Source organism: Ursus arctos, unplaced genomic scaffold (assembly GCF_023065955.2).
Source record: "Ursus arctos isolate Adak ecotype North America unplaced genomic scaffold, UrsArc2.0 scaffold_32, whole genome shotgun sequence".
NCBI lineage: Eukaryota > Metazoa > Chordata > Mammalia > Carnivora > Ursidae > Ursus > Ursus arctos.
Window position 1 is genome coordinate 11096322 of NW_026623008.1, and position 25594 is coordinate 11121915.

The 25594-nt window shown below is 44.9% G+C and overlaps 1 protein-coding gene and 1 non-coding gene across 7 annotated transcripts in view; one reads left to right on the forward strand and one right to left on the reverse strand.

The window, feature by feature from the left end:
- Positions 1-4795: 4795 nt before the first annotated feature.
- LOC113270709 (small nucleolar RNA SNORA70) lies at positions 4796-4928 on the reverse strand. Its single transcript, XR_003321908.1, has one exon. It is a non-coding gene; the product is annotated as a small nucleolar RNA SNORA70 (small nucleolar RNA).
- Positions 4929-11748: 6820 nt separating this feature from the next.
- The window catches only part of SPEN (spen family transcriptional repressor), a 98610-nt gene continuing 84764 nt past the window's right edge, over positions 11749-25594 (forward strand). For 2 of the 6 annotated variants that reach the window (XM_057305510.1, XM_057305512.1), the window contains exons 1-3: positions 12043-12397; positions 19303-19350; positions 21262-21973. In XM_057305510.1, the coding sequence (XP_057161493.1) occupies positions 21891-21973 (83 nt within the window). In that variant the 5' untranslated portion in view covers positions 12043-12397; positions 19303-19350; positions 21262-21890. Of the gene's footprint in view, positions 12398-13423; positions 13557-19302; positions 19351-20216; positions 21153-21261; positions 21974-25594 lie in introns of those variants that run through there. The other 4 variants (XM_057305509.1, XM_057305511.1, XM_057305508.1 and 1 more) reach the window with 4 other exon arrangements.

Here is a 25594-nt window from a genome sequence, read left to right on the forward strand (position 1 = left end):
TGGGAGCTAACGATGGTTTTTACATATTTAAATGGTTAAGAAATAAGTGAAGAAAGAATAATGCTTCATGGTAGAGGAATATTACATCAAATTCAAAATTCAGTGTAATAATAAAGTTTAACCGGAACATCTTCACGCTCATTTGCTTAATTTTGCCTGCAGCTGCTTTCGAGCTATGACGGCGGGTGAGTGGCCGCCACAGAGACCATATGGCCCATCACACCCAACATGGGATGGTCCGGCCTTTTGCAGAAGAAGCAGGTTCACCCCTGGACTGGAGAAGCAGCTCCCGTTCTGTTGGTGGGAAACTGAGGCAGAGAGAGAGAAAATGACCAGCTTGAGACCACACAGTCTGCCAATGGCTAGATGAGAGCCCTTGGTTCCCTGTTAGGGCTTTTTTCAACTACACGACCCCATCAAGGCGGGTAAGAAGGTTCTCGGTTTATCACGACAATGACCACTTGGTCCTTGTGTACGTTTTCTTTTAGTGCCTTCCCACACGCAGGCCTGATCTAGGCTTTAGAATGAGCCGGCCTCATCTGTAACCTCAAGAGGGCAGCCCCGGCTAAGGTGACTCCAGAGTGCACCCTCTTATCCAAGAGAACCAAAATCCCAAATCCAATCAGTATGTCGTCTTGTCCCCCCAGCCCCGCCCAGAAGAAAGAAAATGGGTCAGAAGGGCCTGAATCGGTTTTGACGGTGATCCGCATACATATGAGTCCAAATGTAAGACACTTCCCTTTTATTTTAAACCAATCACCAAAGCTGAATTCGAGCACACACAGAAAAAACAAACATAAACTAAAAAAAGCCCCACATGTGGCTAGGACAGAAGGCACGGAAGCCAAATCAGCAGCAAAAGAAAGGTAGGCATTTCAGAGAGAAACACCCACGCGTTAAACACACGCACACACACACACACTTTTCTGAGTATTGGGGGAACGTGGAGAGGAAATTAGTTCTCCCACAGCCCTAGGGACAGGTTTACGTAGGTGAGCGGAGCTGTGCTCATGACCCAGATTTGTCCTTGTTCTGAGTGGGCTGAAGAAGAGGTTCCGTCTCTTTGTTGGGGGGAAGGCTAATTGTAAAATGGGGCTAGTGGGCCTTGCAGCCTAGCATCAGGGAGGTATTTATGAAGTATAATTAATGTTTGCAGCGGGTTTGGGGATCCCAGATTAAAAGGTGCCCTGCGCCAGGCGCAAGACGGGTGGGTGTTCCTTCGAGGGCAGGTGTCACCACTGTTGTTGTTGACTAAGGCAGTAGGGGACGAAAGTAGGTTAAGACCGTGTGGCACAATCCTTCAACGTGACCCAGAACAGGAAACCCGTCCAGGGAGACTATCACATCAGATGGTGCAGAGAAATTTCACGGAGAACGCACAGATCCCCTGAGGCAGAATGGTCGGCTTCAGGACACCTAATCTTGCCTGGAAGAAATCTGGTGTGGCTAATTGGAAAAGCACATGTGGCACTTCCGGCTTTACAAGGAAGGGGGTTGAGCTGCATTACTCAGCACACGTATTTCCTCAGCCTGAGCTTGACTTCTGAGATCTTCTGAGAACTGAGTATTTTTTCTAGGTAATCCTAAAAGGCCTGGTGCTGGGTAACAGCAGGAACTAGGCTGGAAGTCTAATTAAGCATCCCTGCATGACAACACTTAAAAACACTTAGGGGAATCCCAGTGAGTTCCTAATGTCTAATTCCTAGATTTAATCCTAAATTGCTCCACCGAATCCTCTTGTATGACCTTGGCTCATTATGTAATATCAAATCACCAGCGAGAACGAGGAAAAATTGAAAATGATGGCATGAGTCGTTTTACTTCTCCTTGTAGATATTCCATCAGAACCAAAGATGAGGGCTTCTTCTAGGAATAAAACCTTAGCAGGGGGCACCTGGCTGGCTCAGTCTGTAGAGCACGTGGCTCTTGATCTCAGAGTCCTGAGTTTGAGTCCCACGTTGGGGGTAGAGTTTACTTAAAAAAACAAAACAATAAAACACCTTACCATATAGGAAATTGCTTTCAAACTCCAACGATCAAGTATATTACTTACTTTAGTCCCTGGAATAGCAAGAAAATGGAAATGCACTGAATGGGATTCTTTTTCTTAGTTATTCTTATCAGCTAGAACTGTGTCCAGATCAGTCCTGTAACATGTGGGAAGATCATATGGATTTATCATGAAAACAAATGGTCTGGTGTGCTTAAGGTACATTAAGAAATTCTCGGCAGAGGGGCAGCTTGATGGCTCAGTCGGTCAAGAGTCTGACTTTTTTTTTTTTCTCAGAGTATTTTATTTATTTGAGACAGAGTGCGAGAGAGCACAAGCAGGGGGAGCAGCAGGCAGAGGGAGAGGGAGAAGCAAACTGCCCGATGAGCGGGGAGCCTGATGTGGGGCTCGAAGCCAAAGGGAGACACACAGCTGACTGAGCCACGCAGGTGCCCCGAGAGTCCGACTCTTGATTTCTGCTCTGATCATGATCTTACGGTGGTGAGATTGAGCCCTGCATCAGGCTCTGTGCTCAGTGCGAGTCGGCTTGGGATTCTCTCCCTCTCCCTCTGCGCCGCCCCCCCATGCGGGTGAGCTCTTTCTCTCAGATAAATTAAATAAATAAACAAACAAATAAATAAAATCTTAAAAAAAAAAGAAATTTTCAGCAGAAACATCAATACATTTGAAGCTTTATTGTTACCTAGCAAAGTAAATCCACATCCCTGATACAATATTTGCTTTGTAAATTATAATCTACCAAAAAACAAAGCAAAACAAAGAAAGAAAGAAAACGAGAGGTAATATAATACTTAGGTGCTCAGTATTTTTTTTTAAAGATTTTATTTATTTGACAAAGAGACAGGCAGCGAGAGAGGGAACACAAGCAGGGGGAGTGGGAGAGGAAGAAGCAGGCTCCCAGCGGAGGAGCCTGATGTGGGATTCGATCCTGGAACGCCGGGATCATGCCCTGAGCCGAAGGCAGACGCTTAAGGACTGCGCTACCCAGGCGCCCCAGGTGCTCAGTATTATAAGTGTAATTTGAGGGGTGCCTGGCTGGCTCAGTCAGAAGAGCATGGACTTCTTGATCTCGGGGTTGTGAGGTTTTTTTGTTGTTGTTTTTAAGATTTATTTATTTGACACACATGGAAAGAGAGACAGCACAAGCAGGGGAGCAGCAGGCAGAGTGAGAGGGAGAAGCAGGCTTCCTGCTGAGCAGAGAGCCCGACCCCAAGACCCTGGGATCATGACCTGAGCCGAAGGCGGACACTCAGCCGACTGAGCCACCCAGGCGCCCCGTCGGCGCTGTGAGTTTGAGATCCCTGTGGGGTGTAGCGATCACTTAAATAAAAATATATAAATAAATAAATGTAACTTGGAACTTAATTTATGACATTCAGATAAAGCTAGCGGACTTAGATGGTTTTGGTTTTTCGGCCTTTTTATAATTGTCAGTTCTGTGATGTTACATGGGTTAAAAGGCCAAATCCCATTCTGTGTCATGTTGTTTCATCCCTGAGTTTCAAGCCAGTTGATAGACACTTTAGGTTCTGACGTAGCCCTCTGAGGAAAAACAAAACAAAGTCTAAGTAACAATGACGATGTTTCCACGTTTATATATTTCTCACTTAAGGAGTCAACAAACTCAGTTTTATCCTTTATCCTAACTCCCCCAAACATAAACACATCCGATGACAAAGCAGTTCTACATCCGATCTGTCCTTTTGTTGGATCTTTTTTTTTTAAGATTTTATTTATTTGACAGAGAGGGAGAGAGAGAGAGAGAGCACAAGCTGAAGGAGGAGCAGAAGGAGAGGGAGAAGCAGGCTCCCCGCTGAGTAGAGAGCCCGCAGGGGACTCAATCCCAGGACCCTGGGATCATGACCTGAGCCAAAGGCAGACACTTCACTGACTGAGCCACCCAGGTGCTCCCTTTTACCAGATCTTCAAAAGAACCCTGAGGGATAGATGTGGCATGTGTAGTATAGATATTTAATAGATAGTCCCTGAAACTAATTCGGTGACTATTTATTGAACCACTACTGTTTGCCAGGCACTATTTTAGATAATGACCGTTCGGCGGCAAATAAACCACGCAAGGATCCTGCCAAAAACGTTTAAGCGACATGCCCGAACACATAGGAAGTAAATCCAAACCTTTTGGCCGGTGTACTGTGTCATCAGTCTCATATTAAGTTGGAAAAGTGAAGCGTAGGTAACTTATGTATCTTGATGCTGTCTCTTAGCATAAGTGGCATTTCTTGCGTGGTCTCATTCAACCACGCCTCATCAGCATTTGCGCCCGTGTATTCTGGCTTCTGGTCTTCCACTAGATGAACTATTTCTTTCTATCTAGCTATCTAGCAATCTATTTATTACTTTTGGACAGGAAATAGGATTTATTGATGGGTGTGAACAAGGAGGGGGCAGTGCTGAAGTTCTTGTGAGTGCAGGGCACGCCTTCTGTTCGGAGGGCCACCATTAGTGATGTATTGGACCCCAAGGCCACCTGGGATGAGCTTTTCAGCCGCCATGCCTTTAAATCCATTCACAATAAGCCCAGTAAAACCCTACTTCTTGAAGATGTGGATCTTCCTGCGGTCAGGGAACTGGGACTTGGCCCTGCTTAGAGCCTCAGCCACATGCTTCCTGGTAGCTCAGTCACATGTCTGCAGGTTAGTACAGATGCACATGATGACCTGGCCGGTGTGGACCCTGGCCACTGTGCCCTGAGGCTCTCCAAAGGCACCTGCATACCTGTCTGGGGCCTAGATTGGGGACAGCATGAGGTCAGACATGAATGTCCACTATCTCCAAGGTCCCTTAAGGCAACTCATACAGGCAACAGGCTGCATATATTACCAGGGAGGGTACTGTTTGCAGCCATTGCACACTGGGCCCCACGGGGAAAGAGCACATTCAGCTTAATTGGCTGCAGATAGATGAACCATTTTATACTCCTATCCGAAGCCAGTTTCTTCCTGTATGCAGTCCTTCTCTCCTACTTAAGAACATGGATCCAGTCAAACTCTCCTGCCCGATCGATTATCTACTGTGTATAAGCAAGGTTATAAAAAAGCATAGTAGGGGCACCTGGGTGGCTCAGTTGGTTAAGCGTCTGACTCTTGGTTTAGGCTCAGGTCATGATCTCAGGGTTGTGGAATCGAGCCCCACGTTGGGCTCTCTGCTCAGCAGGGAGTCTGCTTCTCCCTTTCCCTCTGCCTGCTGCTCCCTCTGCTTGTGCACGCTCTCTCTCTGCCAAATAAATAAATAAAATCTTTTTTAAAAATAAAGATAAGTTCAAATATTCAGAGGATTTGTCAAGAGAAACAAAAAAACCCCAAAAACTTGTTCTGTTTTTCTCCAAAAGGTAGAACCATAACCAATGGTTAGAAACATCCAGCATGGGGGGCGCCTGGGTGGCTCAGTCGGTTAAGCATCTGCCTTCAGCTCAGGTCATGCTTTCAGGGTCCTGGGATCAAGCCCCACATCCGGCTACCTGCGCAGCAAGGAGCCTACTTCTCCCTTTCTCTCTGCCTCTCCCCATCACTCGTACTCTCTCTCTCCCTCACTGTCTCAAGTAAGTGAAATCTTTTTTTAAAGATTTTATTTATTTGAGAGAGAGAGAGTGAGAGAGAGAGAAAGAGACAGAGCACGAGAGTGGGGTGAAGGGCAGAGGGAGAAGCAGACTCCCCTCTGAGCAGGGAGCCCGCTGTGGGACTCGATCCTGGGACTCTAGGATCATGACCAGAGCCGAAGGCAGATGCTTAACCGACTGAGGCACCCAGGCACCCCTCAAATAAATAACATCTTTAAAAAAGAAAAGAAAAGAAAAGAAACAAAAAGAAAGGAAAAAAAAAGAAGAAAAGAAAAGAAAGAAAAGAAAAGAGATTCAGCATGGGGTGCCTGGGTGGCTCAGTCGGTTAAGCGTCTGACCTTGGCTCCGGTCATGAGTCCTGGGATCGAGCCCCACGTTGGGCTCCCTGCTCAGAGGGGAGTCTGCTTCTCCCTCTCCCTCTGCTCCTCTGCATTCCCCACCCCCACTCGTGCTCTCTCCCTCACTCTCCAATAAAATCTTTAAAAAACAAACAGAACAACATCTACCATGATATTTGTACAAATAATTTCAATTTCTCCAATATAATAGATGCTACATTTTTTCAAAATAAGAAAGGAGATATGGGGGTGCCTGGCTGGCTCCCTTGGTTGAGCATGTGACTCTTGATCTCGGGGTCATGAGTTCAAGCCCCACATGGGGCCTAGGCTCTACTAAAAAGTAAATAAGAAAAAAGGAGATATGTCTTTTTAAAAATGTTGTGCTCTTGGACGTCTCAAGGAAGTCGAATATTCATGATATATCCTCTGTGCTGGCAACTGACGCACTCGTGCTATCGGAAATAAATCTCAAGTCAACTAACTGGTTTGGGAAGGAAACGGCCTTTAGTTCCTCAGCTATATGTAAGCTCTACATCAGTGATTTTCAGGAGGTGTGAGAAAGTCCCACAAGGTAGACGTACCAGAATGCCCTAGGATTCTGATAGTCCACTGTAGGGAAACAGTCTTCCTCAGCTCCCAAATGAATCACTGCAGAACAGATCTGGGTAACTGATGGAAGCACAGTGTGTGCTGGGACAAGGGAAGAACAGTTGAAGACTATATGAGCTAGCCCGCGCGACATTGCCTGAGTATTTGGAAATACAAACAACCATATGAAATTCTAGGCTGCATCCAAATTGAAAAATACTTCCATTTTAAGATTTCGTTTATTTATTTATTTGACAGAGTGAGAGAGTTCAAGCAGGGGGAGCAGCAGAGGGAGAGGGAGAAACAGACTTTCTGATGAGCAGGGAGCCCGATTTGGGGGCTCAGTCCCAGGACCCCGGGATCATGACCTGAGCTGAAGGTAGATGTTTATTCAACTGAGCCACCCAGGGGTCCCAAATTGGTACAAACTTCCAAATAGAGATGGTTTCAATGACTGTTCAGCATAAATGTTTCAGGATAAAACCCACATAATACTTTATATCCGTATCTTATCACATGCTCCTCTAAGAAATGGTAAGGTAATACAATTGAAAATAAAAATTTTAACTGATCTGTATTTATCAGTATACAGGATTCTAACGGTGGAGCTCAAACCCAAGATGATAAGTAAGTTTTCAAATAAAGCACACAGTCTCATTAACTTTCATTCACTGGGGATTGCTGTGACTAGAGCAGACGCCAACAGGACAGGTGCAGGAAACCTACTGAAAGGAAACATCGGGGCACTTCACTCTTAAGGCATTACCATTCTTGTGACAGACTCAACCTGCCATCATTTACGGGAAGTCCAACGAAAGCTTCAGAGTCATCAGGGATTATTGGGGTACACGCTTGAGAAACCAGGGCAAAGTCTCCTTTGTTGCATCTCTAAGCGCCCCAGACTGCTGGTGAGCACTGATGGTTATATAAATTCCAGGAAAAGCTCTCTGCTAGATTCTTTGTCCTACTGACCAAATTCTTCTAAGTACTGACCCAACTCCCAAGTTCAGAATTTGCAGAGTTTATAGGAAGGTAGTACTCTTTTTCCAAAGAAATTGTGTATTATTCATGTCATTATGGAACAGATACAAGGCTAGAAGCAGACCCTATCCTGAGAGTGTAGTAATTCTTCCAGAAGTCTCAAGGTTTTGAGTTCCTGATTCTTGCATTGACCCAGGAACTTTCTTTCTTTACTTTTTTTTTTTTTTTTAAGATTTTTATTTATTTATTTGACAGAGATAGAGACAGCCAGAGAGAGAGGGAACACAAGCAGGGGGAGTGGGAGAGGCAGAAGCAGGCTCATAGTGGAAGAGCCTGATGTGGGGCTCGATCCCATAGCGCCGGGATCACGCCCTGAGCCGAAGGCAGACGCTTAACCGCTGTGCCACCCAGGCGCCCCAACCCAGGAACTTTCTGAAACAGAATGTACTTTCTACCATCACCGTCTCTGGCATCTTCCCCTCCAAGTCTACTGCAGTATTTTTCCCAAAGTGACTCCAGACTAATTTTTTTTCTTCCACTGCTCCACCCAAACTGCTCTTGTCAAGGTCACCAATGACATCTGTGGTGCTCCAACAGTCAATCCTCTTGCCTCATCTTAACCTCTCAGCAGCATTTCACAGTTGATCTCATCGATCACTCCCTCCTCCTTCAGTTTCTTCCTCTGACTTCTGGGACACTATCCTCTCTGGGTGTTCCTTCTCCCTAACTCGTTTGTTCCTTCAGTTGCTTTGCAAGTTCCTGACTTCTGAGACCTCTTTCTGAAGTGTCAAAGTGCCCCAGGGTTTTCCTGGTGTGTTTTTTTTTTTTTTTCCCTTGGTGATGTCATCCAGTTTCAGACTAAACTCCATTCATATGCTGACAACTCCCAAACTCTCTCTTTCCCTCTGTCTTGCTTGCGTTCTCTCTCTCCCCCTCTCTCACACACACAGCTGCACAGACGCAATATACATAGATACAATATAACTCCTAAATAATACATAAAAATATAGATCTTCAGAACTGCTTCCTGACCTCATATCCAGCAGCCTGCCTAAAGTCTCCAACTGAACATGTAATACCTTAAACTGAACACACTTAAAACTGAGCTCTTAATTCTCCTCTATAAAACTATTCTAGCCAGTGCTCCCTTACTCAGTTGATTGCAACTGTATCTTTCTAGTTGCTCAGGTCAAAAACCTCAGTCTCATCTTTGACTCCTCTTTTTATCAACTCTGTGTTCAATCCATCAGCAAGGCCCTCTGGATTTACCTTCAAAATATATCCAGGATCCCTTAGCCAGTGAAGCCACCCCTATCTTTCTCTTAGGTTACCAAAAGAGCCTCCTCATGGGCTCCTGCTTCTAGCCTTATTTGTCTCTTCTCCCCCTCCCACCACCACCCCGGCACCCTCCTCCCCAAACCAGTTAAGCTTCATGAGAACAGAGATCTGACTGCTTTCTTCAGTGATAGAATATCCTAAGTACTTGGCACAAAGTTGATGCTCAAAAGTTATTTGTTAAATAAAGTAATAAAGATCTTGACTTTATAGAAGTCTTTTTGAGGTCTATACAGGTCATTTAAACCATGATGCCAGAATGATAAATCTACAGGTTTCATATAATCTGCACAATTATCAGGATAGAATCTTATAGGGATGACCATTTGTACTCTGGCAAGACAAATGGGTTGTTCCAGGAATTTTTTATTTTCATAGATACGTTTCAGTTTTTTTTAAGAAACATACTATTGGCTACAAAGATTTGTTCTTTGAACTCCAATACTTCTGAAACCCTAAATTTTTGAGTTTTGCCTCGAAGGGGAAGACTATTACAGCATGTGGGAGTGCTTCACCGCTGCCAAAAATATTTTGAAGAACTTCCCATATTACTAAAGTCTCTAAAAGAGCTTATTTATCCTTTTACCAGGAAAAGGTTATTACGGTTATTGTTTTAAATTCCCTCCTATGCTAGAATTTGGCACGAAAAGCTGTCCTTTCTTGGAACAATGGCTAGAAATCTTCAGTATTTCTACATTGTTTAGAAAAGCTGCACACCATCTCCACTGAACGCCAAAAAAATAAGCCCAAGGGGCCTAGCACATACTGCTAGATTCTGCCCTGGCTGTCTAAAGGATCTTCGTATAATTGAAGGTTCTGGTTAACATCCAATCTCTCAGGGAACACAAAATGGTACAAATTAATTCAGAAGTACAGTTGAAAAAGAAAGAAAAACTACAGGAACAATGGATTGATCGTGGAATTCTCTAGTCCTACGCTGACAAAATGAAACCAGTCCTCGGACTACATACAAAGCATTTTTACTCCAAGGGTAGATCATGAGATTGTTGTAGTTCAGAATCTGCTTATTTGAACATGGCCCTCTGCACATTTAAAGTCCACCTATTTAATACTGTTTGGGCTTTTTGGCTTAGGAAGTTGGAAAATGTTTTGAGGCCAACATAGGATGGGAGAGGAGTTTCCTGAATTTCTGTTCAACTGTTTTGCAAATGTGTGCCATTGGTCATAAGGCAGAGGTGAACAGTGCAAAGTACCACCCACTCTAAAGAAAATACAAATTGAAAATATTTTGTACCCAAAAAAAAAAGGACGTGCTTTTAGTGTTAAGTGTAACAGTTAAACGTGTGAAATAAGAATGGTTTTATAAATAAAAACAAATTCTAGGAATTAGAATTGTTAAATAGATCCTCTACATCTGTACAAAGTGAAAGAAGGATTGTGCAATCATTCTCTAAATTTCAACTCCCTGGCTCCTAAAGGCATAATGTTTTGTCTGCGTTATTAGGATAATCTATCCTAATTCCCAATAAAATGAATAGTTTCATACTACTTAATTTTGGTTGTGCAGACAAAAAGCAACAGTATTTTCAAAACAATTATTTTCATAAACTCTCAATACCAAAAAATATACACTATTGTGCTTTATAGAATATTGAGGTAGAGTATAAAAAATTAAAATTCCATGCAGTGCTTTTAGTCATATTGAAACTAAGACAAAATTTGGGATCTAACAGCCACTCCTCAGATGTTTCTTTCATCTGGAAGCGATCAAATCCTGGTCCGTTCCCTCGAAAATATATTTTTTAAACTTTTCATCCTATCATTATGAGCTTAACTCCCCTATTACTGAAACAGATAACCAACCCCCTGTAATTATACATAGTAAGGGGGGAGAAAAAAACCTACTGTAGCTGCAACACCAAAAGACTTGAGCCAGAAAAGGCTGGCTGATTATGAACTCACGCTGCTGTGAAGAAAAACAAAACTTAGGAAAAAAACAAAACACCCCACATTAAACAAAAATACCTTGCACAAAAAGCAATGCTGGAAGACAAATAAAGCAGCATTACTCCTGAATTTCCTGGCTTTGTTGATTCCAGCCGCAAAGTTAACATTAAATTGCCAACATTCACATTTAAATATTCCCTTGAAATCAGAAAAACAATAGCTTTCAGGATTTGAAATGACACTGGAAGGCACATAATATTTTATTGAGTCAATCTGCTATTTACATACTCATAGGGGGCTTAAAAAAGAAGTTAAATGGAAGATGTTCTCAACAGACAGAAATAAAATATTCCAATCTATTGTTCCAGTTTATGGCTCAGACAGAAATAATGGGCTATAAACCCTATCAGAAACCAGTTGCGCAGTGCGTGCCTCGCAGCCAGCCAATGAATAGCAATGTCTCGGTTCTCCTAGCGGTGACAGCACTTCAAAGACACTTTTCTTTATTAAAGAGCCCGACCTCTCGGTTACGCTGCTGCTCTGCACCTTTGTCGGGTCTCCCAGCTTTCGAAGCTTGGCACTTTTCTATTTGCAGAGCTCCACTACGGTGCGAGGCAGTGGCATCCAAGCCCATCTGCGGTCCCTACCGCACAAGGCTGCAGAAAGCGCCTTCATTCTCAGGGCGAACTACGGCTTCCCACGGTGGCGTTCGGGGCACGGCCAAATAAAATGCTCTCCTGTCGCAGAGAGAGGGTGGGGGTGAGAAGCCCCGCGTCGGAAAGGCTCAGAGGGCAGAAGGGATTTGGGACTGTGCGCACGCCCCTCGGGGGCCGGTGGGGTCACACGCCGCGCACACTTAGCGCGGCTCTGGGGCGGCGGCGCCCGAACCCAGAGGCGAAGAACAAAGGAGACGCGCTCGCCTTCGCGGCTGGGGGCCGCCCGGGTGCCGTCGCCAGCCCCGCCCCCCGCCGGCCGCGGCGGCGCGCGCCCCACCCCTGCCGCCCTGCCCCCTCGGCCCCGCGAAATGGCGGCCGCGCCACAAAATGGCAGCCGCGCCAGGCCAAGAGCTAGCGCAGGCGGAGAAATAAAAGGCGCCGCGGACCCCTCCCCCCCCGCAGCACGCCAATGCCCTCCCGGGCTTCCCCGGGGTGGCCGTCCGGGCGACCCTTCCTGGGCACCGGCGCACCTTCGCGCCCCACGCTGCCGCCCCGGCCTTCCCTCGCCGCGCCGGCCGCTTCTCGAGTCTGCAAACGAGGCGGCGCCTTTGTGCTTCCAAACGTGCCCCACTGCCGGACGCTCTCACTTAAGGGTACAAAAACCGAGAACTGAGCGTCGCACAGCAGACGGGGGACCCCTGCTCGCCCAGGACGCTTCCCGGGCTGGCGCGGGGAGGGAGCAGCCCTTTCCTAGGGTCTCCACACCCTCAGCTTTAGCTCTTGGCCACCAAAGTGAAGACAGGAAAGGGGAATCAAAGGACATCCCCCCAAACGGGGAAATTAAGGAAATGGGTTAAGGCGCCCCAGAGCAGTACTTCGGCAGCCGCGTAGAATCCCAATGCGGAGCCCACACTCGAGAGCCAGAGAAGAGCCACGGGCGGCCCACGAGTGCGCGGGCAGCTCCAGAGGGCGGATGTCGTCTTTCACTCCACGCAAACCTCCAGTGAGCGTTTTAGGTTTTCATCGCTCCCCCTGCCCTCTCCCTTCTCCCCGTGGTCAAGGGCCTTGGGGCTAGGCAAAGGCAGAGGAAGGAGAGGCTGCTGCAGTCCCCATGCTTTTCCCCCCGGCGTGAGGGTCTCGGTGGTCTTGGGCTTTCTTTGGCCATGGCGTGATGGATGGACGCGGGGCGGTGGCGGTGTGTTTTGGATGTTTCGCTTTCTGTCAAACGCTTGCTTCCCTGCGCTCCCCATCCCCCAGCTTCCCTCGGCCTCCGTCTTTCCAGAAACTTCTCAGGGAAACGGCAAAAAAAGCCGCAGGCTCAGCCACCACCTCCCTCCCGGAGCATGCGCGCCGGATTGGGCGGCAAGTTCGGCGCGCGCGTGTGCAAGTGTGAGAGTGGGACGTGCGCGCGCGCCGTGCGGGGCGGGGCGGTTCGCTCTCACAATGAAGGGAACAGGTTTTTCTCCCCTCCCCCCACGTTCCGTCGTTGCGCCAGCGCGTTGGGGCAACTCCCCTGGCCTTTGGAGGGGGGAGGGGCAGAGCCGAAGCGCTCGAATCGTTGCTCCGTGCGCCTGCGCAGCAGGTCGTCTCTGCCGAACTCTGTTCTCCGCGCTGCTTGCGGTAGCGTCTTTGATATGAAGTGCGTCTGAGCATCTCGGTTGTGCCCTACTCACTGTTTGCTCAGCTGCCACTCGGGGGAACTGTAGCCTCTTGAGGGGTTTCCTCGAGCTTAGCCTTCCCATTGTGCTGAAGGGATGAGATCGGGCTGTGTCTGGTGGGCTCCCTTCCACTCCTGCGTGCGCCATGTTTGGTCGGGCTCCTGACTGGATCGGGTGCCTGCAGTGTGGTGGAGCCTTCTCCAAACGGGTGGGGGGATGGGGAGACAGCCCTGGCCGCAGGACCGGGAGGTGGCCTGGCTGGCTTCTGTCAGGCGCTGCCTGCAGTTTTGGTCACTAAGCCAAAAGAAAGGTGTCCTTTATTTGGAACGCTGCCCCGGGTCGCCGAGGCAAGCCTCTGCTGGGGCTGGCGGGGCTGGCCGCTAGGTTTGTGCTCGGTGTGCGGCTGCGGACAAAGAAAGGTCCTGGGCGTACCGCGTGGTCTCCCTGGGCTGACTTGAGCTTGGAGAATGGTAACCATAGCAACAGCCTTTACTCTTTCTCAAGGTGCCTTTGGTTTTATTTTCCTTTCCTCTTCCCTTAGGAGTTTGGGGGAAATTACTGCCAGGGTTGTGGGTTCTTTAAAAAGCCACCGCCCCTCCCCCCCCCAGCTCTTTTAACTTGCCTTGTAATCCACTTCCATGCAAGCCCGGTTCTGAAATCCAGCAGGTTAAGGTTAAGTAAGGTTCCCTTGGCAGCGCATGGAGGTCTGCCACGTCTCCAGTGCGAGCTTTGTTTCCTTGCCCCCTTCCTTTTGAAGGACCTTCGTTTCGCTGGTGGAGGAATTGCCTTCCTATATTCGTTTAGCGTGTAATGTACCTTCAGATCCTTCCTGATGTAAGGTTTAAAAGAGGGAGCTTGTTCGCGAACAAGGCACCTTGGGGGTTCCTAAAGACTGACGTGGCACTTGCAGCTTGACATTTTATGGTCGAGAGCCACATTTCGGCTCTGAAGTTGTTGGGCAGTGCTAACTTGCCCGCAGGTGCGAGTACACCATTGACCACGCAGAGTCTGAGGTCAGGTCGGGTCAAGGCTCTGGGCGGAGCCACGCAGTGGGTCCTAAGGAAGGGAGATCTTTCTTCCTGGTGGGAATTTTGAGTTGGTGCCAGATTCCTGACAGGAGCTCTTAGTATATAAAAAGCTGTCTAGAGGCTGTTGAAGCACTACCAAGCAATAGAATTCTCCCCCTGCTAACAAGACTATGATTTGAAGGTTGGAAACGACCAGATCAACTGTCCCTTAGAATTTTGGTTAGAGATTCTGTCCTAACAAATTATGGTTAATGAGTGTCTTCAAAGTCAAAATCCCTAAAGTAAGGATAGCACCACTAAATAAAGGGAAGAAAATTTTGTGTTCATTATGTTTTATGATTAAAAAAAAAAAAAAAAAAAAACCTGTACACCCAGAATGAGTCTTGAACTCACAACTCCAAGATCAAGAGTTGCATGCTCTACCCACTGAGCCAGACGGGCATGCCAGATTTTTTTTAAGCTGTACATTTATTTGTATGTTTTATAATTTTATTTAATTTAAAGATTTTATTTACTTATTTGTCAGAGGGAGAGCACAAGCAGGGGGAGCGGCAGGCAGAGGGAGAAGCAAGCGCCAAGCTGAGCAGGGACCCGGATGTGGGACTTGACACCAGGACCCTGGGATCATGACCTGAGCCGAAGGCAGACACTTAACCAACTGAGCCACCCAGGCGTCCCTATTTGTGTGTTTTATAATTTTAAGTAGGCATAAAAACAAAGTTCTTACGTGCAGTGTAATAATTAGAATCTCTGGAAACTGATCTTGAGGGGTACAATATATTTATGTTGAAAATTGTGAAAGACGACAGTATCGTGGTTTGAAGCCATTTTGAGTGAATTTTTTAAGTGAAAGATTTATGCTTATGTGTGTGTTTAAATTATCTGGTGTTGTGGGGAAAACACAGACCCCTTTTATTAGTTCATCCCACCATGACCCTTCACCAGCTAACAGTATTCACTGAAATCTTTAGTTATGACTCTTAATGGTTCTGTTTTCTTAGAGAAATCATTTTAAGTTAATCTAGCATCCTCAAAAGGAGTTATCTGAGGCATTTTTTTTTCAGCCAAAGTATCTTCCAAATAAAAGTGTAAGCGATAGTTCTCATGACTTTTGTAGTATATGGCCTGAAAAAATTCAATGAGCTCCTCTATCAAAATACTGAAATTTAACTTTTTAAAGCCTTAAAAGTAATTCCAGTACTTAATTCAGAAAAGCATCATGACCTATATAGTCTTTAACTAGTGTGGTTTTATTTTTAAGCCAAAGGTTTCAAGTGTCTAATTATGGAATATTATATAAAATTAACAATTATTACCATCCTGAAGATTATCGAGGCAGTGATGTGATTAAAAGAGCCATTACTATTAAATAGCAATTAATGAATTAAGATGGACACAGTTTTAAAAATGTATTTCAAATGATTACATAAATAACTTTTTTAAAAATTTTCTATTTCAGACTAGAGCCAGGGAGCTTAAGACCCTGAGTCTGCTGAATATTTCAATACATATGTAACAAGTTACTAAACACATTTTATTTGGTATTAATGTTTTTGAGATTCCATCAATTACACGTTGACAGTGTTCTCTGAATTAGTCAATAGCCTTATTTATTTATATTCTGCTTACTTCCTGATGTTTAAAAGTTACAATCTATACATGGGGTGTTTTGGTTAATGTGTATCACTTCTAGTGAAGAGGTTAAGTTTTTTCTCACATGAGGATTAACAATAGAGGTTTAAAAGGTTGAATGAAATATCTGAATTAACGTAGTGAATAACATTTTGTTCACATGGGATCTCTTAACATAAATATGTTGATTTAGTATAGTCCAGCATCAACGTTTCAGAGGAACCTTTAAAGTAGCCCAGATGCTGACTTCCAAAAGTCATTTTATTCTAACTTTTTTCTAATTATAAAAACAATATATGTGAACCAAAGAAAATATAGATGGAAATTTTTTAGAAAATACAGATGAATAAAACTTTTTTAAAAATTTTAAATTTCAGGAGAGGTGGGTGGGGGAATAGGTGATGAGCACTCAGTAATGCGTTGAATCACTATATTGTACACCTGAAATTTACACTGTATGTGAACTTTACTAGAATTAAAAAAATAGAAAAGAATTAAATTCCACCACATTGGCACAGCTGTGATTAAGGTATTTGCAAATATCCTTCTAGTCCATTTTTTTTCTAATGCCATAAACATTAATAAATTGTATTCATAATTCTGAATATTAGGTACATTAGCAGTATTTCCTCATAGAGGTAAAAAATTAAGCAACTTTTCAAGGAAATGGTAGAAACGTAAGAATTGGTTTGTTTGTTTTTTTTTGAGAAAAAATATCAGCCATTACATTCATTTCTGGAATACTAAAAACAATATGGGATAAATTATTTAGCTTACTTAGAGGGTTGAATAGTAAAATAGACTATGAAATGTTAGCTTGCTGAAAGTATGATTTAGAGGACTAGCTGGCTAATGTTCAACTGATTGAAGTTCTGATAATTTATGTATATGTAATTCCACCAGACTGTGCCTTCTATATCAAAATAAATCTGTTAATGGACTGGTGGTTTCTCTTTCACCAGTTGACCCGCAAAAACAAAATGTCAAACACTCTTTGAGAATAATATAGCAGTGTTGTCTGTTTTATTTTCTACTGTTCTGAAAAAAAATGATTCTAATAATAGAAGGAATTGTCAAGTAGGCTTTGATCATTTTAGACCTAGTTAATGTATTTTTATATGATGCCTTTAGGAACAAGTGCTTATATTTTAAGTGTATGTTTTGTCATGAAATAGTTTAATTTTAATAGCTTGGGACTAGATTTGTAACCAAATTCTTGTTAAATATCTGGTAACGATTCTGTCCTCCTGTTTAAATGTTGATATTAATTTATCTGCTCTATTGGCTAGGTTAGCATTCAAAGCCGGAGTTTGAGGCTCAAATGCTTTCCCCAACTGGGCTTCCATTACGCATGACTGAACTCTTTGAGCACGTCGTCTAGCATGCTAAATACAGGAGCTCCTCACAGTGTGAAAATAAGACCTGATTAAAAACACATCTATTTTAATTCCCTTTTGCAAATGGCTCTGCTTTTAATGTTACCTTTCTGAATTATCAATAATAGTCAAATGAGAAAAGTCACTTCACCGTCCATTTATCATAGAAGAAAGGAGAGATCCCACCCTACTTTTGTTCTTTATCAATGAGCTTCAATTAAAATTGTTAAAATAAATTTAAAAATCAGAATAACAGAGTGGGTTGCCTTGCTACTGAAAACATACAAAGATAAATGCTGATGCAGAAATTCTGCCTTTGTAAATATTTGTACCAAAGACAGAAATAGAGAAAAGCTTTCCTAGTGTTTTCTGATACATTACCAATAAAAATGAAAGGCATTGAAAAAATCAAACACTTGATTTGGGGCTGTGCAAAGGGCATGTACTTATCAGTTTTGCTGTTATTAAGAGCTTTGCAATAGAAAAAGCAAAAACAAGGAACTGTATACTTAATATGTAATCACTGCATTTTGATTTGACTATTGGACCTATGTGGCTGTATAACCCTGAAAATTGATATGTTCTTAATTTCAGCTGATGCTTTTGATATTAATATGAAATTAGTGGTCAACTTAATAGCATGATATTTTTATGGTGTGTTACTTCCAAATCCTTTTACGTATATTATCTTCTTTGATACTTCTAGCAACCTTTTTGGTAGAAAAAACATATTTCATTTTGCAGATAAAGATACTGAGACTTTGAGGATTTAATTGATTTGCCTAGGTCATATAGCCAGTGACAAAATTGGAACTAGAATTTTTAACTCTTAACCCAGTAACCCAGGGTTACTTGCATTATACATAATGTCTCTCGTTCATAGCATCAGTGTTGTTTTTTGGTTGTTGTTGTTGTGGGTTTTTTTTTTTTTTAAGATTTTATTTATTTATTTGACAGAGAGCCAGCAAGAGAGGGTACACAGGTAGGGCAAGTGGGAGAGGAAGAAGCAGGCTCCCATCAGAGGAGCCTGACGTGGGGCTCGATCCCAGGACTCCGGGACCACTCCCTGAGCCGAAGGCAGACGCTTCACGACTGAGCCACCCAGGAGCCCCTATTTTGTTTTTTGTTTTTTTTAGTGTAATACAGAGTTCATGGCCAAGTAGTGTTTGTTATGCTGAAAGAATCAGTAAGGAACACGGACAATACTTTTAACCTGCAACTATTAAGTTTAGTAAAGATGGATAAAATTTCTTCCTGAATTGCTCATTTGAACCCAACATCTATTTGTGAGCTCTTTTTCCTTTAAATGAATCTGTTCAATTGAAGTTAGTGTCCTATTTTTTTTTTCTTTGCATCATAGAAACACATTAAGAATTTGAACAGATAATTGAAATTTTTTTTACTCATTAAATCTATTTTGGCTGATGTCTGTTGACATTTTATAAACAGAATTCTCTTGAGAAATATATATCAGATTTTTAAAAACCCAAGAAACTGAATGAATGAATGAATGAATAAAATGAATACTCTGGTTGCTATTTTTGGTGCCGAACAGGTAGTTTGACAACACTTCAAGAGAATCTGAGTATAAGGTGCTATCAAATGATGTGTGATTTTACTAGCCTTTATATTGTTAAAGAGTGACTGTTTCTCGGTTGTTTGGTACACCTCTGGCAAGAGGAGAAATGATATTCTTAATTTGACATTTGCTCCTAATCTTTTTGACATTCTTTGATCTCTTTGGTCTTTGGGAGAACTTTAACTCAACTTTGCTTAACAATTTGTGTGTTGGTAATCTTCCACCAGGTTTCTCCTCCACTACTTCCCAAAGGTTGGGGACTTGAAGGTATTCGTAAAGTATTTGTAAATAACTTTGCCCATTTCAAATTAACTTACAAAAATTAAGTATCTATTCTGCTTTTTACATGGAAAAACAGCACTGCTGTAACAAGACCTTCAGGCTAACCTAAGAGAACTAGTTCAAAAAAAATTTTAGTTGGTAAACATGTTGCTTTAACTTTTACTTAATGCTCTCTCATTCTTGTGCCATGGAGAAAGTATTAGAAAAAATATCTTAATTGCTCCTTATTTTGTTCTGGTTTATCCTTTATTGTTCTGTGGGAGTCCTAGACAGGTACAAAATACCATATTCAATAATTACTCTAACTCTTCTAATGACTTTGCTTCTAAAAGGCTCCCCCCTTTTTTTTCCAGCCCTTGAATTTTTCCTCAGCATGATTTTAACTGAAGTCTGCATGCAAGGTGAGATATGCCCTTTACTTCTGTAACTGCAAGACAGTATTTTGTGAATCCTCTTCTTTGTCAGTTGCCCCTCTTAATGCAATTGAGCTGAATCTCTTCGGGTTCTTCATGGTGACACTTTGGTCTTTCCCAACAGGTTTCAGCCAATTCAGAGCCTATCAAGTTTTAAATGAGTAATTTACATCCTATTTTAAAATGTGTTTCAAATTGTGGTTGCTTATATTGAAATTCATGCTTCATGGAAAAATACATGTCAGTTCAGCATTAACTGTAGCCTATATAGTTCATGAGTTTAGGTTAATAGTGTGCTCTGATACTCCTTAAGTGATAGTTGTCTTGACAAAGAAATGTCCAAATGTAAATGGCTAATCCTACATCTCAATGTGGTTTGATTTGCTTTTGCTGAGGAATCTATTCCACAATATTTTCAAGAACACAAATTTCCATTTCATTTAATGACTGATTTGCAGGAAGACAAGGTCATCCTCTGGGGTGGCAGTAAATACCTTAACTAAATTATCAATGAGTGCCACTATTGTAGTGAGGCTTTTCTGTTTCTAGCTTTTCTCTACCTCTCCTTTCTGTTTCTGACTCTTACTGAAGTTAAACAAACCAGTTAAATTACCTGGCTCAGAATCTAGAAGTTTTGGAAGTAATTTGTCAAAATTCCAAAAATCATTTCAAATGGAGGGTACGGTTAGCTCCTCAGCTAGCGCATTTTGTACTGTAATTGTTGCAACTGTGTAGGGCTGGGGCTTGCTTAGCCTCCTCAATGTCCTGAGGAGGGAAGAGAGATTATCTCAACTGATCAAGTTTATTAAATATTGTATGGACTATTTTTTTTTTTAAGATTTTATTTTTTTATTTGGGATAGAGCACGAGCCAGGGGACAGAGGGAGAGAGAGAAGCAGGCTACCCACTGAGCAGGGATCCAGGCGTTGGGGCTGGACCCAGGGATCATGACCTCAGCCCAAGGCAGATGCTTAACTGACTAAGCCACCCAGGCGCCCCTATACTATGGACTGTTAAACCAAATACAAGAAAAGTTGATGTGACTCTCAGTTGGACACAATCATTAAGTTTATGTTAGATTATATGTTGAAAAACAACAGAAAAAACTACTTGGAGCCTTACTGCCTGTGGAACAAGAGAGACTATGCACAGATTGATTATGGCGTATTTTCCAATTCAAAATAGCATAGTTTGGTGATAAGTTGGCTGTATTTAAGGAGACTGTGAATGAGACCAAATATTTAAAATCTGCTGTTGACTTGAAATACCGCACCTTTGATATTTTATTTCTGTAGATAAAAATTGGAAAAGAAAATTGAGTTGCTTACTGTTCTAAACGGAATCGTTTTTCTGGACTCAATACAGTTTGTCTTGATTTTGTGGGTTTTCTCTGGGGCTCTGTAAACTGGCCTTTATATAAAAGTTCAGCTGTGGTCTTTAAAGGTCTTTAGGTCTGTTAAGGCCACAGGTCTGATCCGTTCCTCTGCTTAAATATTAAATTACAGTAAATCCTCTATACAAATCCTTTTTACAATATTAGACATGTAGCCGTCTCATTTCAGTTCTATTCCTGGTATACCGTAACGATCAACTAGGGTATCTTGCAAAACGTTTCGCAAGATCCTATATAAAATAGTTGCTTAACGTTACAAGCTAATTATTCTTGAGAGGGATGGGTTTCTGAAGCCGTCTTTGCTTCGCTGGGCAGTGAGAAGGGCGGCCTTGTTCTGACACTTTCCCAAGCAGGCGGGGATCCAAGTGCCCGGAAACGGCCAGCTCCTGGCCGAAGGGTGAGTAGGGGCGGGAGTCCTGGCTTCTCCTAGGAGAGGCACTGGCAGTCGCTTTGACACGCAGCCCCATCAAAACCAACAACCACTTTTCTCTCTTTTCTTCCTCCAGGCCGCCGCCTGGGACCCCCGCTTGAGGGGCTGGAGACCGTCCCCGTCTCTGCATGCTCAGCGCCTCAGGTCTGACTGAGCGCCCGCCCCGCGACCGGCTCCCTGCGCGCCTGCGCATCAGGATCGGGCGCGCGAGCGTCCCTTTCAGGCTCTGCGTTCCTCCCTCCCCGCGCGCCTGCGCGCCGGCTGGGAGGAACTCGGCGTCTCGGCCTCGGCGGGCGGGCGGACGCGCGCGTACCCGCGGCGAGGGAGGCGGGCCGCGCGCGCCGGTGGGAAGCGTCCGGCTGCCACAGCGCCAGCTCCGTCGTAGTCGCTGCCGCCCGGGTCCCGCTCGCCCCTCCTCCCCGCTCCCCCGCCCGCCGCCGCCCGGGCGCATGCGCCGCCGGAGCGCGAGGGTCGGCTTCGGGTGTGTGGTGGCGGCAGAGCGGAGCTGCGAGGCCCGAGAGTCAGAACCTGGGGGAGAGGGATGGTCTCTGCACGGGGGGGAGCCGGAGGAGCCGCCGCCGCTGCCGACGCCACCGCCGCAGCCGCCGCCGCCGCCGCCTCGGCGCCCGCCTCCCGGCGCTGACGGGCTCGTACGAAGCCGGCGAGGGAGAACCCGCACCAGCGGTCGCCGGCACACCGCCCAGCATGGTCCGGGAAACCAGGCATCTCTGGGTGGGCAACTTACCGGAGAATGTGCGGGAAGAGAAGATCATCGAGCATTTCAAACGGTGAGTGACACGCGGCCCGGGGCCGCGCTCTCCGCGGGCGCTGCTGCCCGCCCGGCCCGTTGCCGGCCCCTCCCCGTGCGCGGAACTGCTGAGGGGACCCGGGCCAGGCCCACGGACGGGTGCGGGGGGCGCGCGGCTGTCTGGCCGCCGCTCGGCCCGCGTCGCGGCGTTGGGCCTCGGGCCTCGGCGGAGCGGCCCGGCTGCCGCCCTCTCCTGCCCCAGCGAGGAGTAGGCTGTCTCTCGGCCTCCGCGGAGCCGGCGCCGGGAAGGTGCCCGCACGCCGGCGGGGCAGGAGTGGGGTCGCGTCCTTGCGCCCCGCCACCCCGGACCCCCATCCCGGCCAACTCCGGAGTCCCGTCGCAACTCCCGCTCCTCGCCCCGCCGACGCTTGGAAATGTCTAACCGAGAGAGGGGTTTGTGCGACGGGAGAGGTTTTACCCAGACACAAGTCTCGGTAGGTGGTGTAGGAGCAGCTCGGAACTGGGGAGACAACTGCGAGGTTCTAGGCACCTCTCACGAACGGCTTACAGATCTAGAAACTACAGGAAAATGGCAGGCTCACATTTTCTTTCTTTTTTTTTTTTTAATTAAAAAAATTTCTTTTCGGGGTTGGCTAGCGAGTATGGTGTCTGAAAATAAGTTGGTGCGCCTGTTTTGCCTCTTTCGCGTTCCTGCCGCCTTCAGCCCTTTGGGGTCCCTGGGGGGAGGAGGGTGGTGAGGACCGAGGGCTTTCAGTGGAAGACTCACCGCAGGTAGGACGGTGCCCAGCTGGCGTCGGAGCCGGAGAGCCTCGGCATCTCCGCCTCCGCGCCGGGTTAGCTCTGAGGGCCGCCTTTCGAGAGAACGGTGATTCCCTCCTGCCCAGAGTTCTTTAATCGGTCGTTAGAAGAATGCAAATCTAAGATGCAGCTTTTTTAAACTTCTCAGAATATTTTTTTGTCGGTGAAATGGGAGTCACTGCTGTTTTTCATCTTCTGCAGCAGCATTTAAGCGCTTGCTTTCTTTGTGGAATGTGTGTGTACCGTAACGGATAGAGTCCTCGGTATAAAATACTGAGAGTGATGATTTGCTTAAGCTTGGTGCAAATTGAGAAGGACTGTAGCAAATCTGTGATCGTCCTCGAAATTACTGCTTCTTCCGATATTCAAGACCCTGAAAGATTTTAAGTTTGGTTGACTCTTAATTCCTCTTACTATCTAGTGAGTGAAGGAAATTATGGAGCGCCCTTATTAGTGAGTCACCATGGGAAAAATAGATTGCGTCGCTTGCTCCTCAGCAGCTTGGATAGGGTAATGGAAGCAGAGGCAGCAGAACTCCACTCCGTCTTTTAAATGGAGGATCATTGATTCTGTTGGTGGTTGCTGTTACTGGGGTATTAAATCTTCACCGCTGGAGCGCGCGTCTGCGCGTGTCCGCGTGTGAAAAGGAGCCGGCAATAGTGAGGCCATTCATAACCTGCTAAAGCTGTCCTCGGCAGGGCTGGGGGAGGCGCGCTTCCAGGGACTCTCCCGGTGTTTACTACGTTGTGCTGAGAAACCAGGCAAGGGCAGGCAGGGAGCAAAAACTCGCCTCTATCCCCGGTGATAAAGGGGAGCGAGACCCTGGGCTCAGTTGGGAAGCAGATGGGAACTTTCCCTCCCTGGCGCTGCTCCACCCTTTACCTCCACCCACAGCCCCAGTATCTTCAGTGCTTTGGTGGGAAAGTCATTTAGGTGCAGATTATTGGAGCGGAAAAGCCACTTAGCTGTGCTCACTTTTAACTCCTTGTGGGCTTTCTCTGTAGGTCTCTGCCTGGGAAATTCATCTGTACCGACGTGCAAACACGTGCATTGCAGCATTCGCTTTGCTCCTCAGTGTTCTGTGGCCAGACGTGTCATTTCGCATTATGCACATTCCAGAGACATTGCATGCCTATTGCAGGGAGTTTGACTCCTCTCAAGATGAGGGGTGAGGGAAAGGAGAGAGGAGATCGTCCAAGGGAGTTTTGGGAGGTTTTTAAGGGGATGGTGCTGCGGTCCGGCTTGTGTGAATGACTTTCTAAAATGGCGGCCAGGACCCACTTTATGTGGGAATCAGCAGAGCAGATCTCAGAATGCACAGAGGGAGGAGGGGGCGGAGGATGCGAGCTGCCTTCGAAAGCGGAGATCTGGAGGAACGTTACTGTATTAAAGAGGGCTTAGTGGGCACATTGCTCACGACTGCGTTTAAAGGGGTATCTCACCTATTGCAGAGCACAAGCAGATGCTGCTGATAAAAGCAGATTATCTTAAAACTAAGCAGATCGTGTGTCCAAGAAACTCCTTTATTTTAAAAGCGATTTTTAAAAAAATTTGAACAAACATCCTTAGCCCTTTGAAAAGGCAGTGCATTCTTACGGTTTAAAGAGTGTGAAGGGTTTACAGAGAAAAATCTCCCCTTCACCCCTGACCTCGGGATTCCCAGTTCCCATCCCCACTTCCCACCCGATCCCCGGGACAGGTAATCTCTATTTATGGTTTCTTGTTTATTCTTAAGTATGTATAAGAAATGTTTTCGTTTTTCCAGCTGTGGAGGTAAATGGACCCTGTTTGGAGGAATTCAAAGCTTTTTATCCCTATTGTAGAAAATGTTTTGTAAAAGTGTGTGATTGCTACTGGGAGGAAAACGAAATGTGAGTAATTTAAGTGAAAGGGGTAAAAAGGTAGTTGTACCAGAATGATAGTTCTGCAAGAAAATATAAGGATATTCGCTTCTAGTGTTTTCTAGAAATCAAAATGAGAGAAACCCTCTAATACGTTTTACCAGCTTTTACCCTTTTCCCTAGCTGATTACAACATTAACTAATAACTGTTTTACAGGATTAAGAGGTGTATATTGGGAATACATTACATAAAACGTTTTCAAAATGATTATTCTTGTAATACTGATTAGGCTTTTGTAGTAAGTGTTTGGGTTGGTTTTTGTTTTGTTTTGTTTTTAAGATTTAACCAGTTTTGGGAGCAGAGCAGCTTAGAGGGCACATTTGTGTGTGTTTGGGGGCAGGGATCAGAACTAAGTCTTTTTTGTATTATTTATGTTTTGATCAGTATGTTTGGTGGAAAATAGATTGAGGGAAGGATGCTGATTTGGCTTTTTTCCCTCCGTACCAAAGAAAGACCCAATCTTTAAAATGTAATCCGAACATTTTCAAAATTTGGCTTTACCTTCTTGCAGTAAGAATACATTTGTTCTGTTCATTATCTTTACAGCTTTTAATATGCCGGCTGAAAAAAAATAAATGAGGACTATTTCTGAATCAGATTTTAGTTAACAAAGATCTATTGCAGGGACTGAATTTGCACAATAGAGAAAGTCCTTTCCTTTGTATGTTAGCTGGGTTGAAGGGGGAAGGGAGGAGTTACACAACAATTGGTTGCTGTCTTTTAGTTGTGAGAGAGAGAGGTGTGTGCAAAGACGAGTCCCTGAATTACAGTGAACGAATAGAGCCCTTTAAAGAATATAAAATTCTCTGTATCTTATTGGCCCATTTTAAGTAAATCACATATTCAGGTTCTTCTCATCCATCTTCAGTTTGAGAGAAGACTTTAAAGATTGTGCAAAGCTAGAGCAAGGTAGCAGCTTACGTAAAAATTTTGTCAAAGA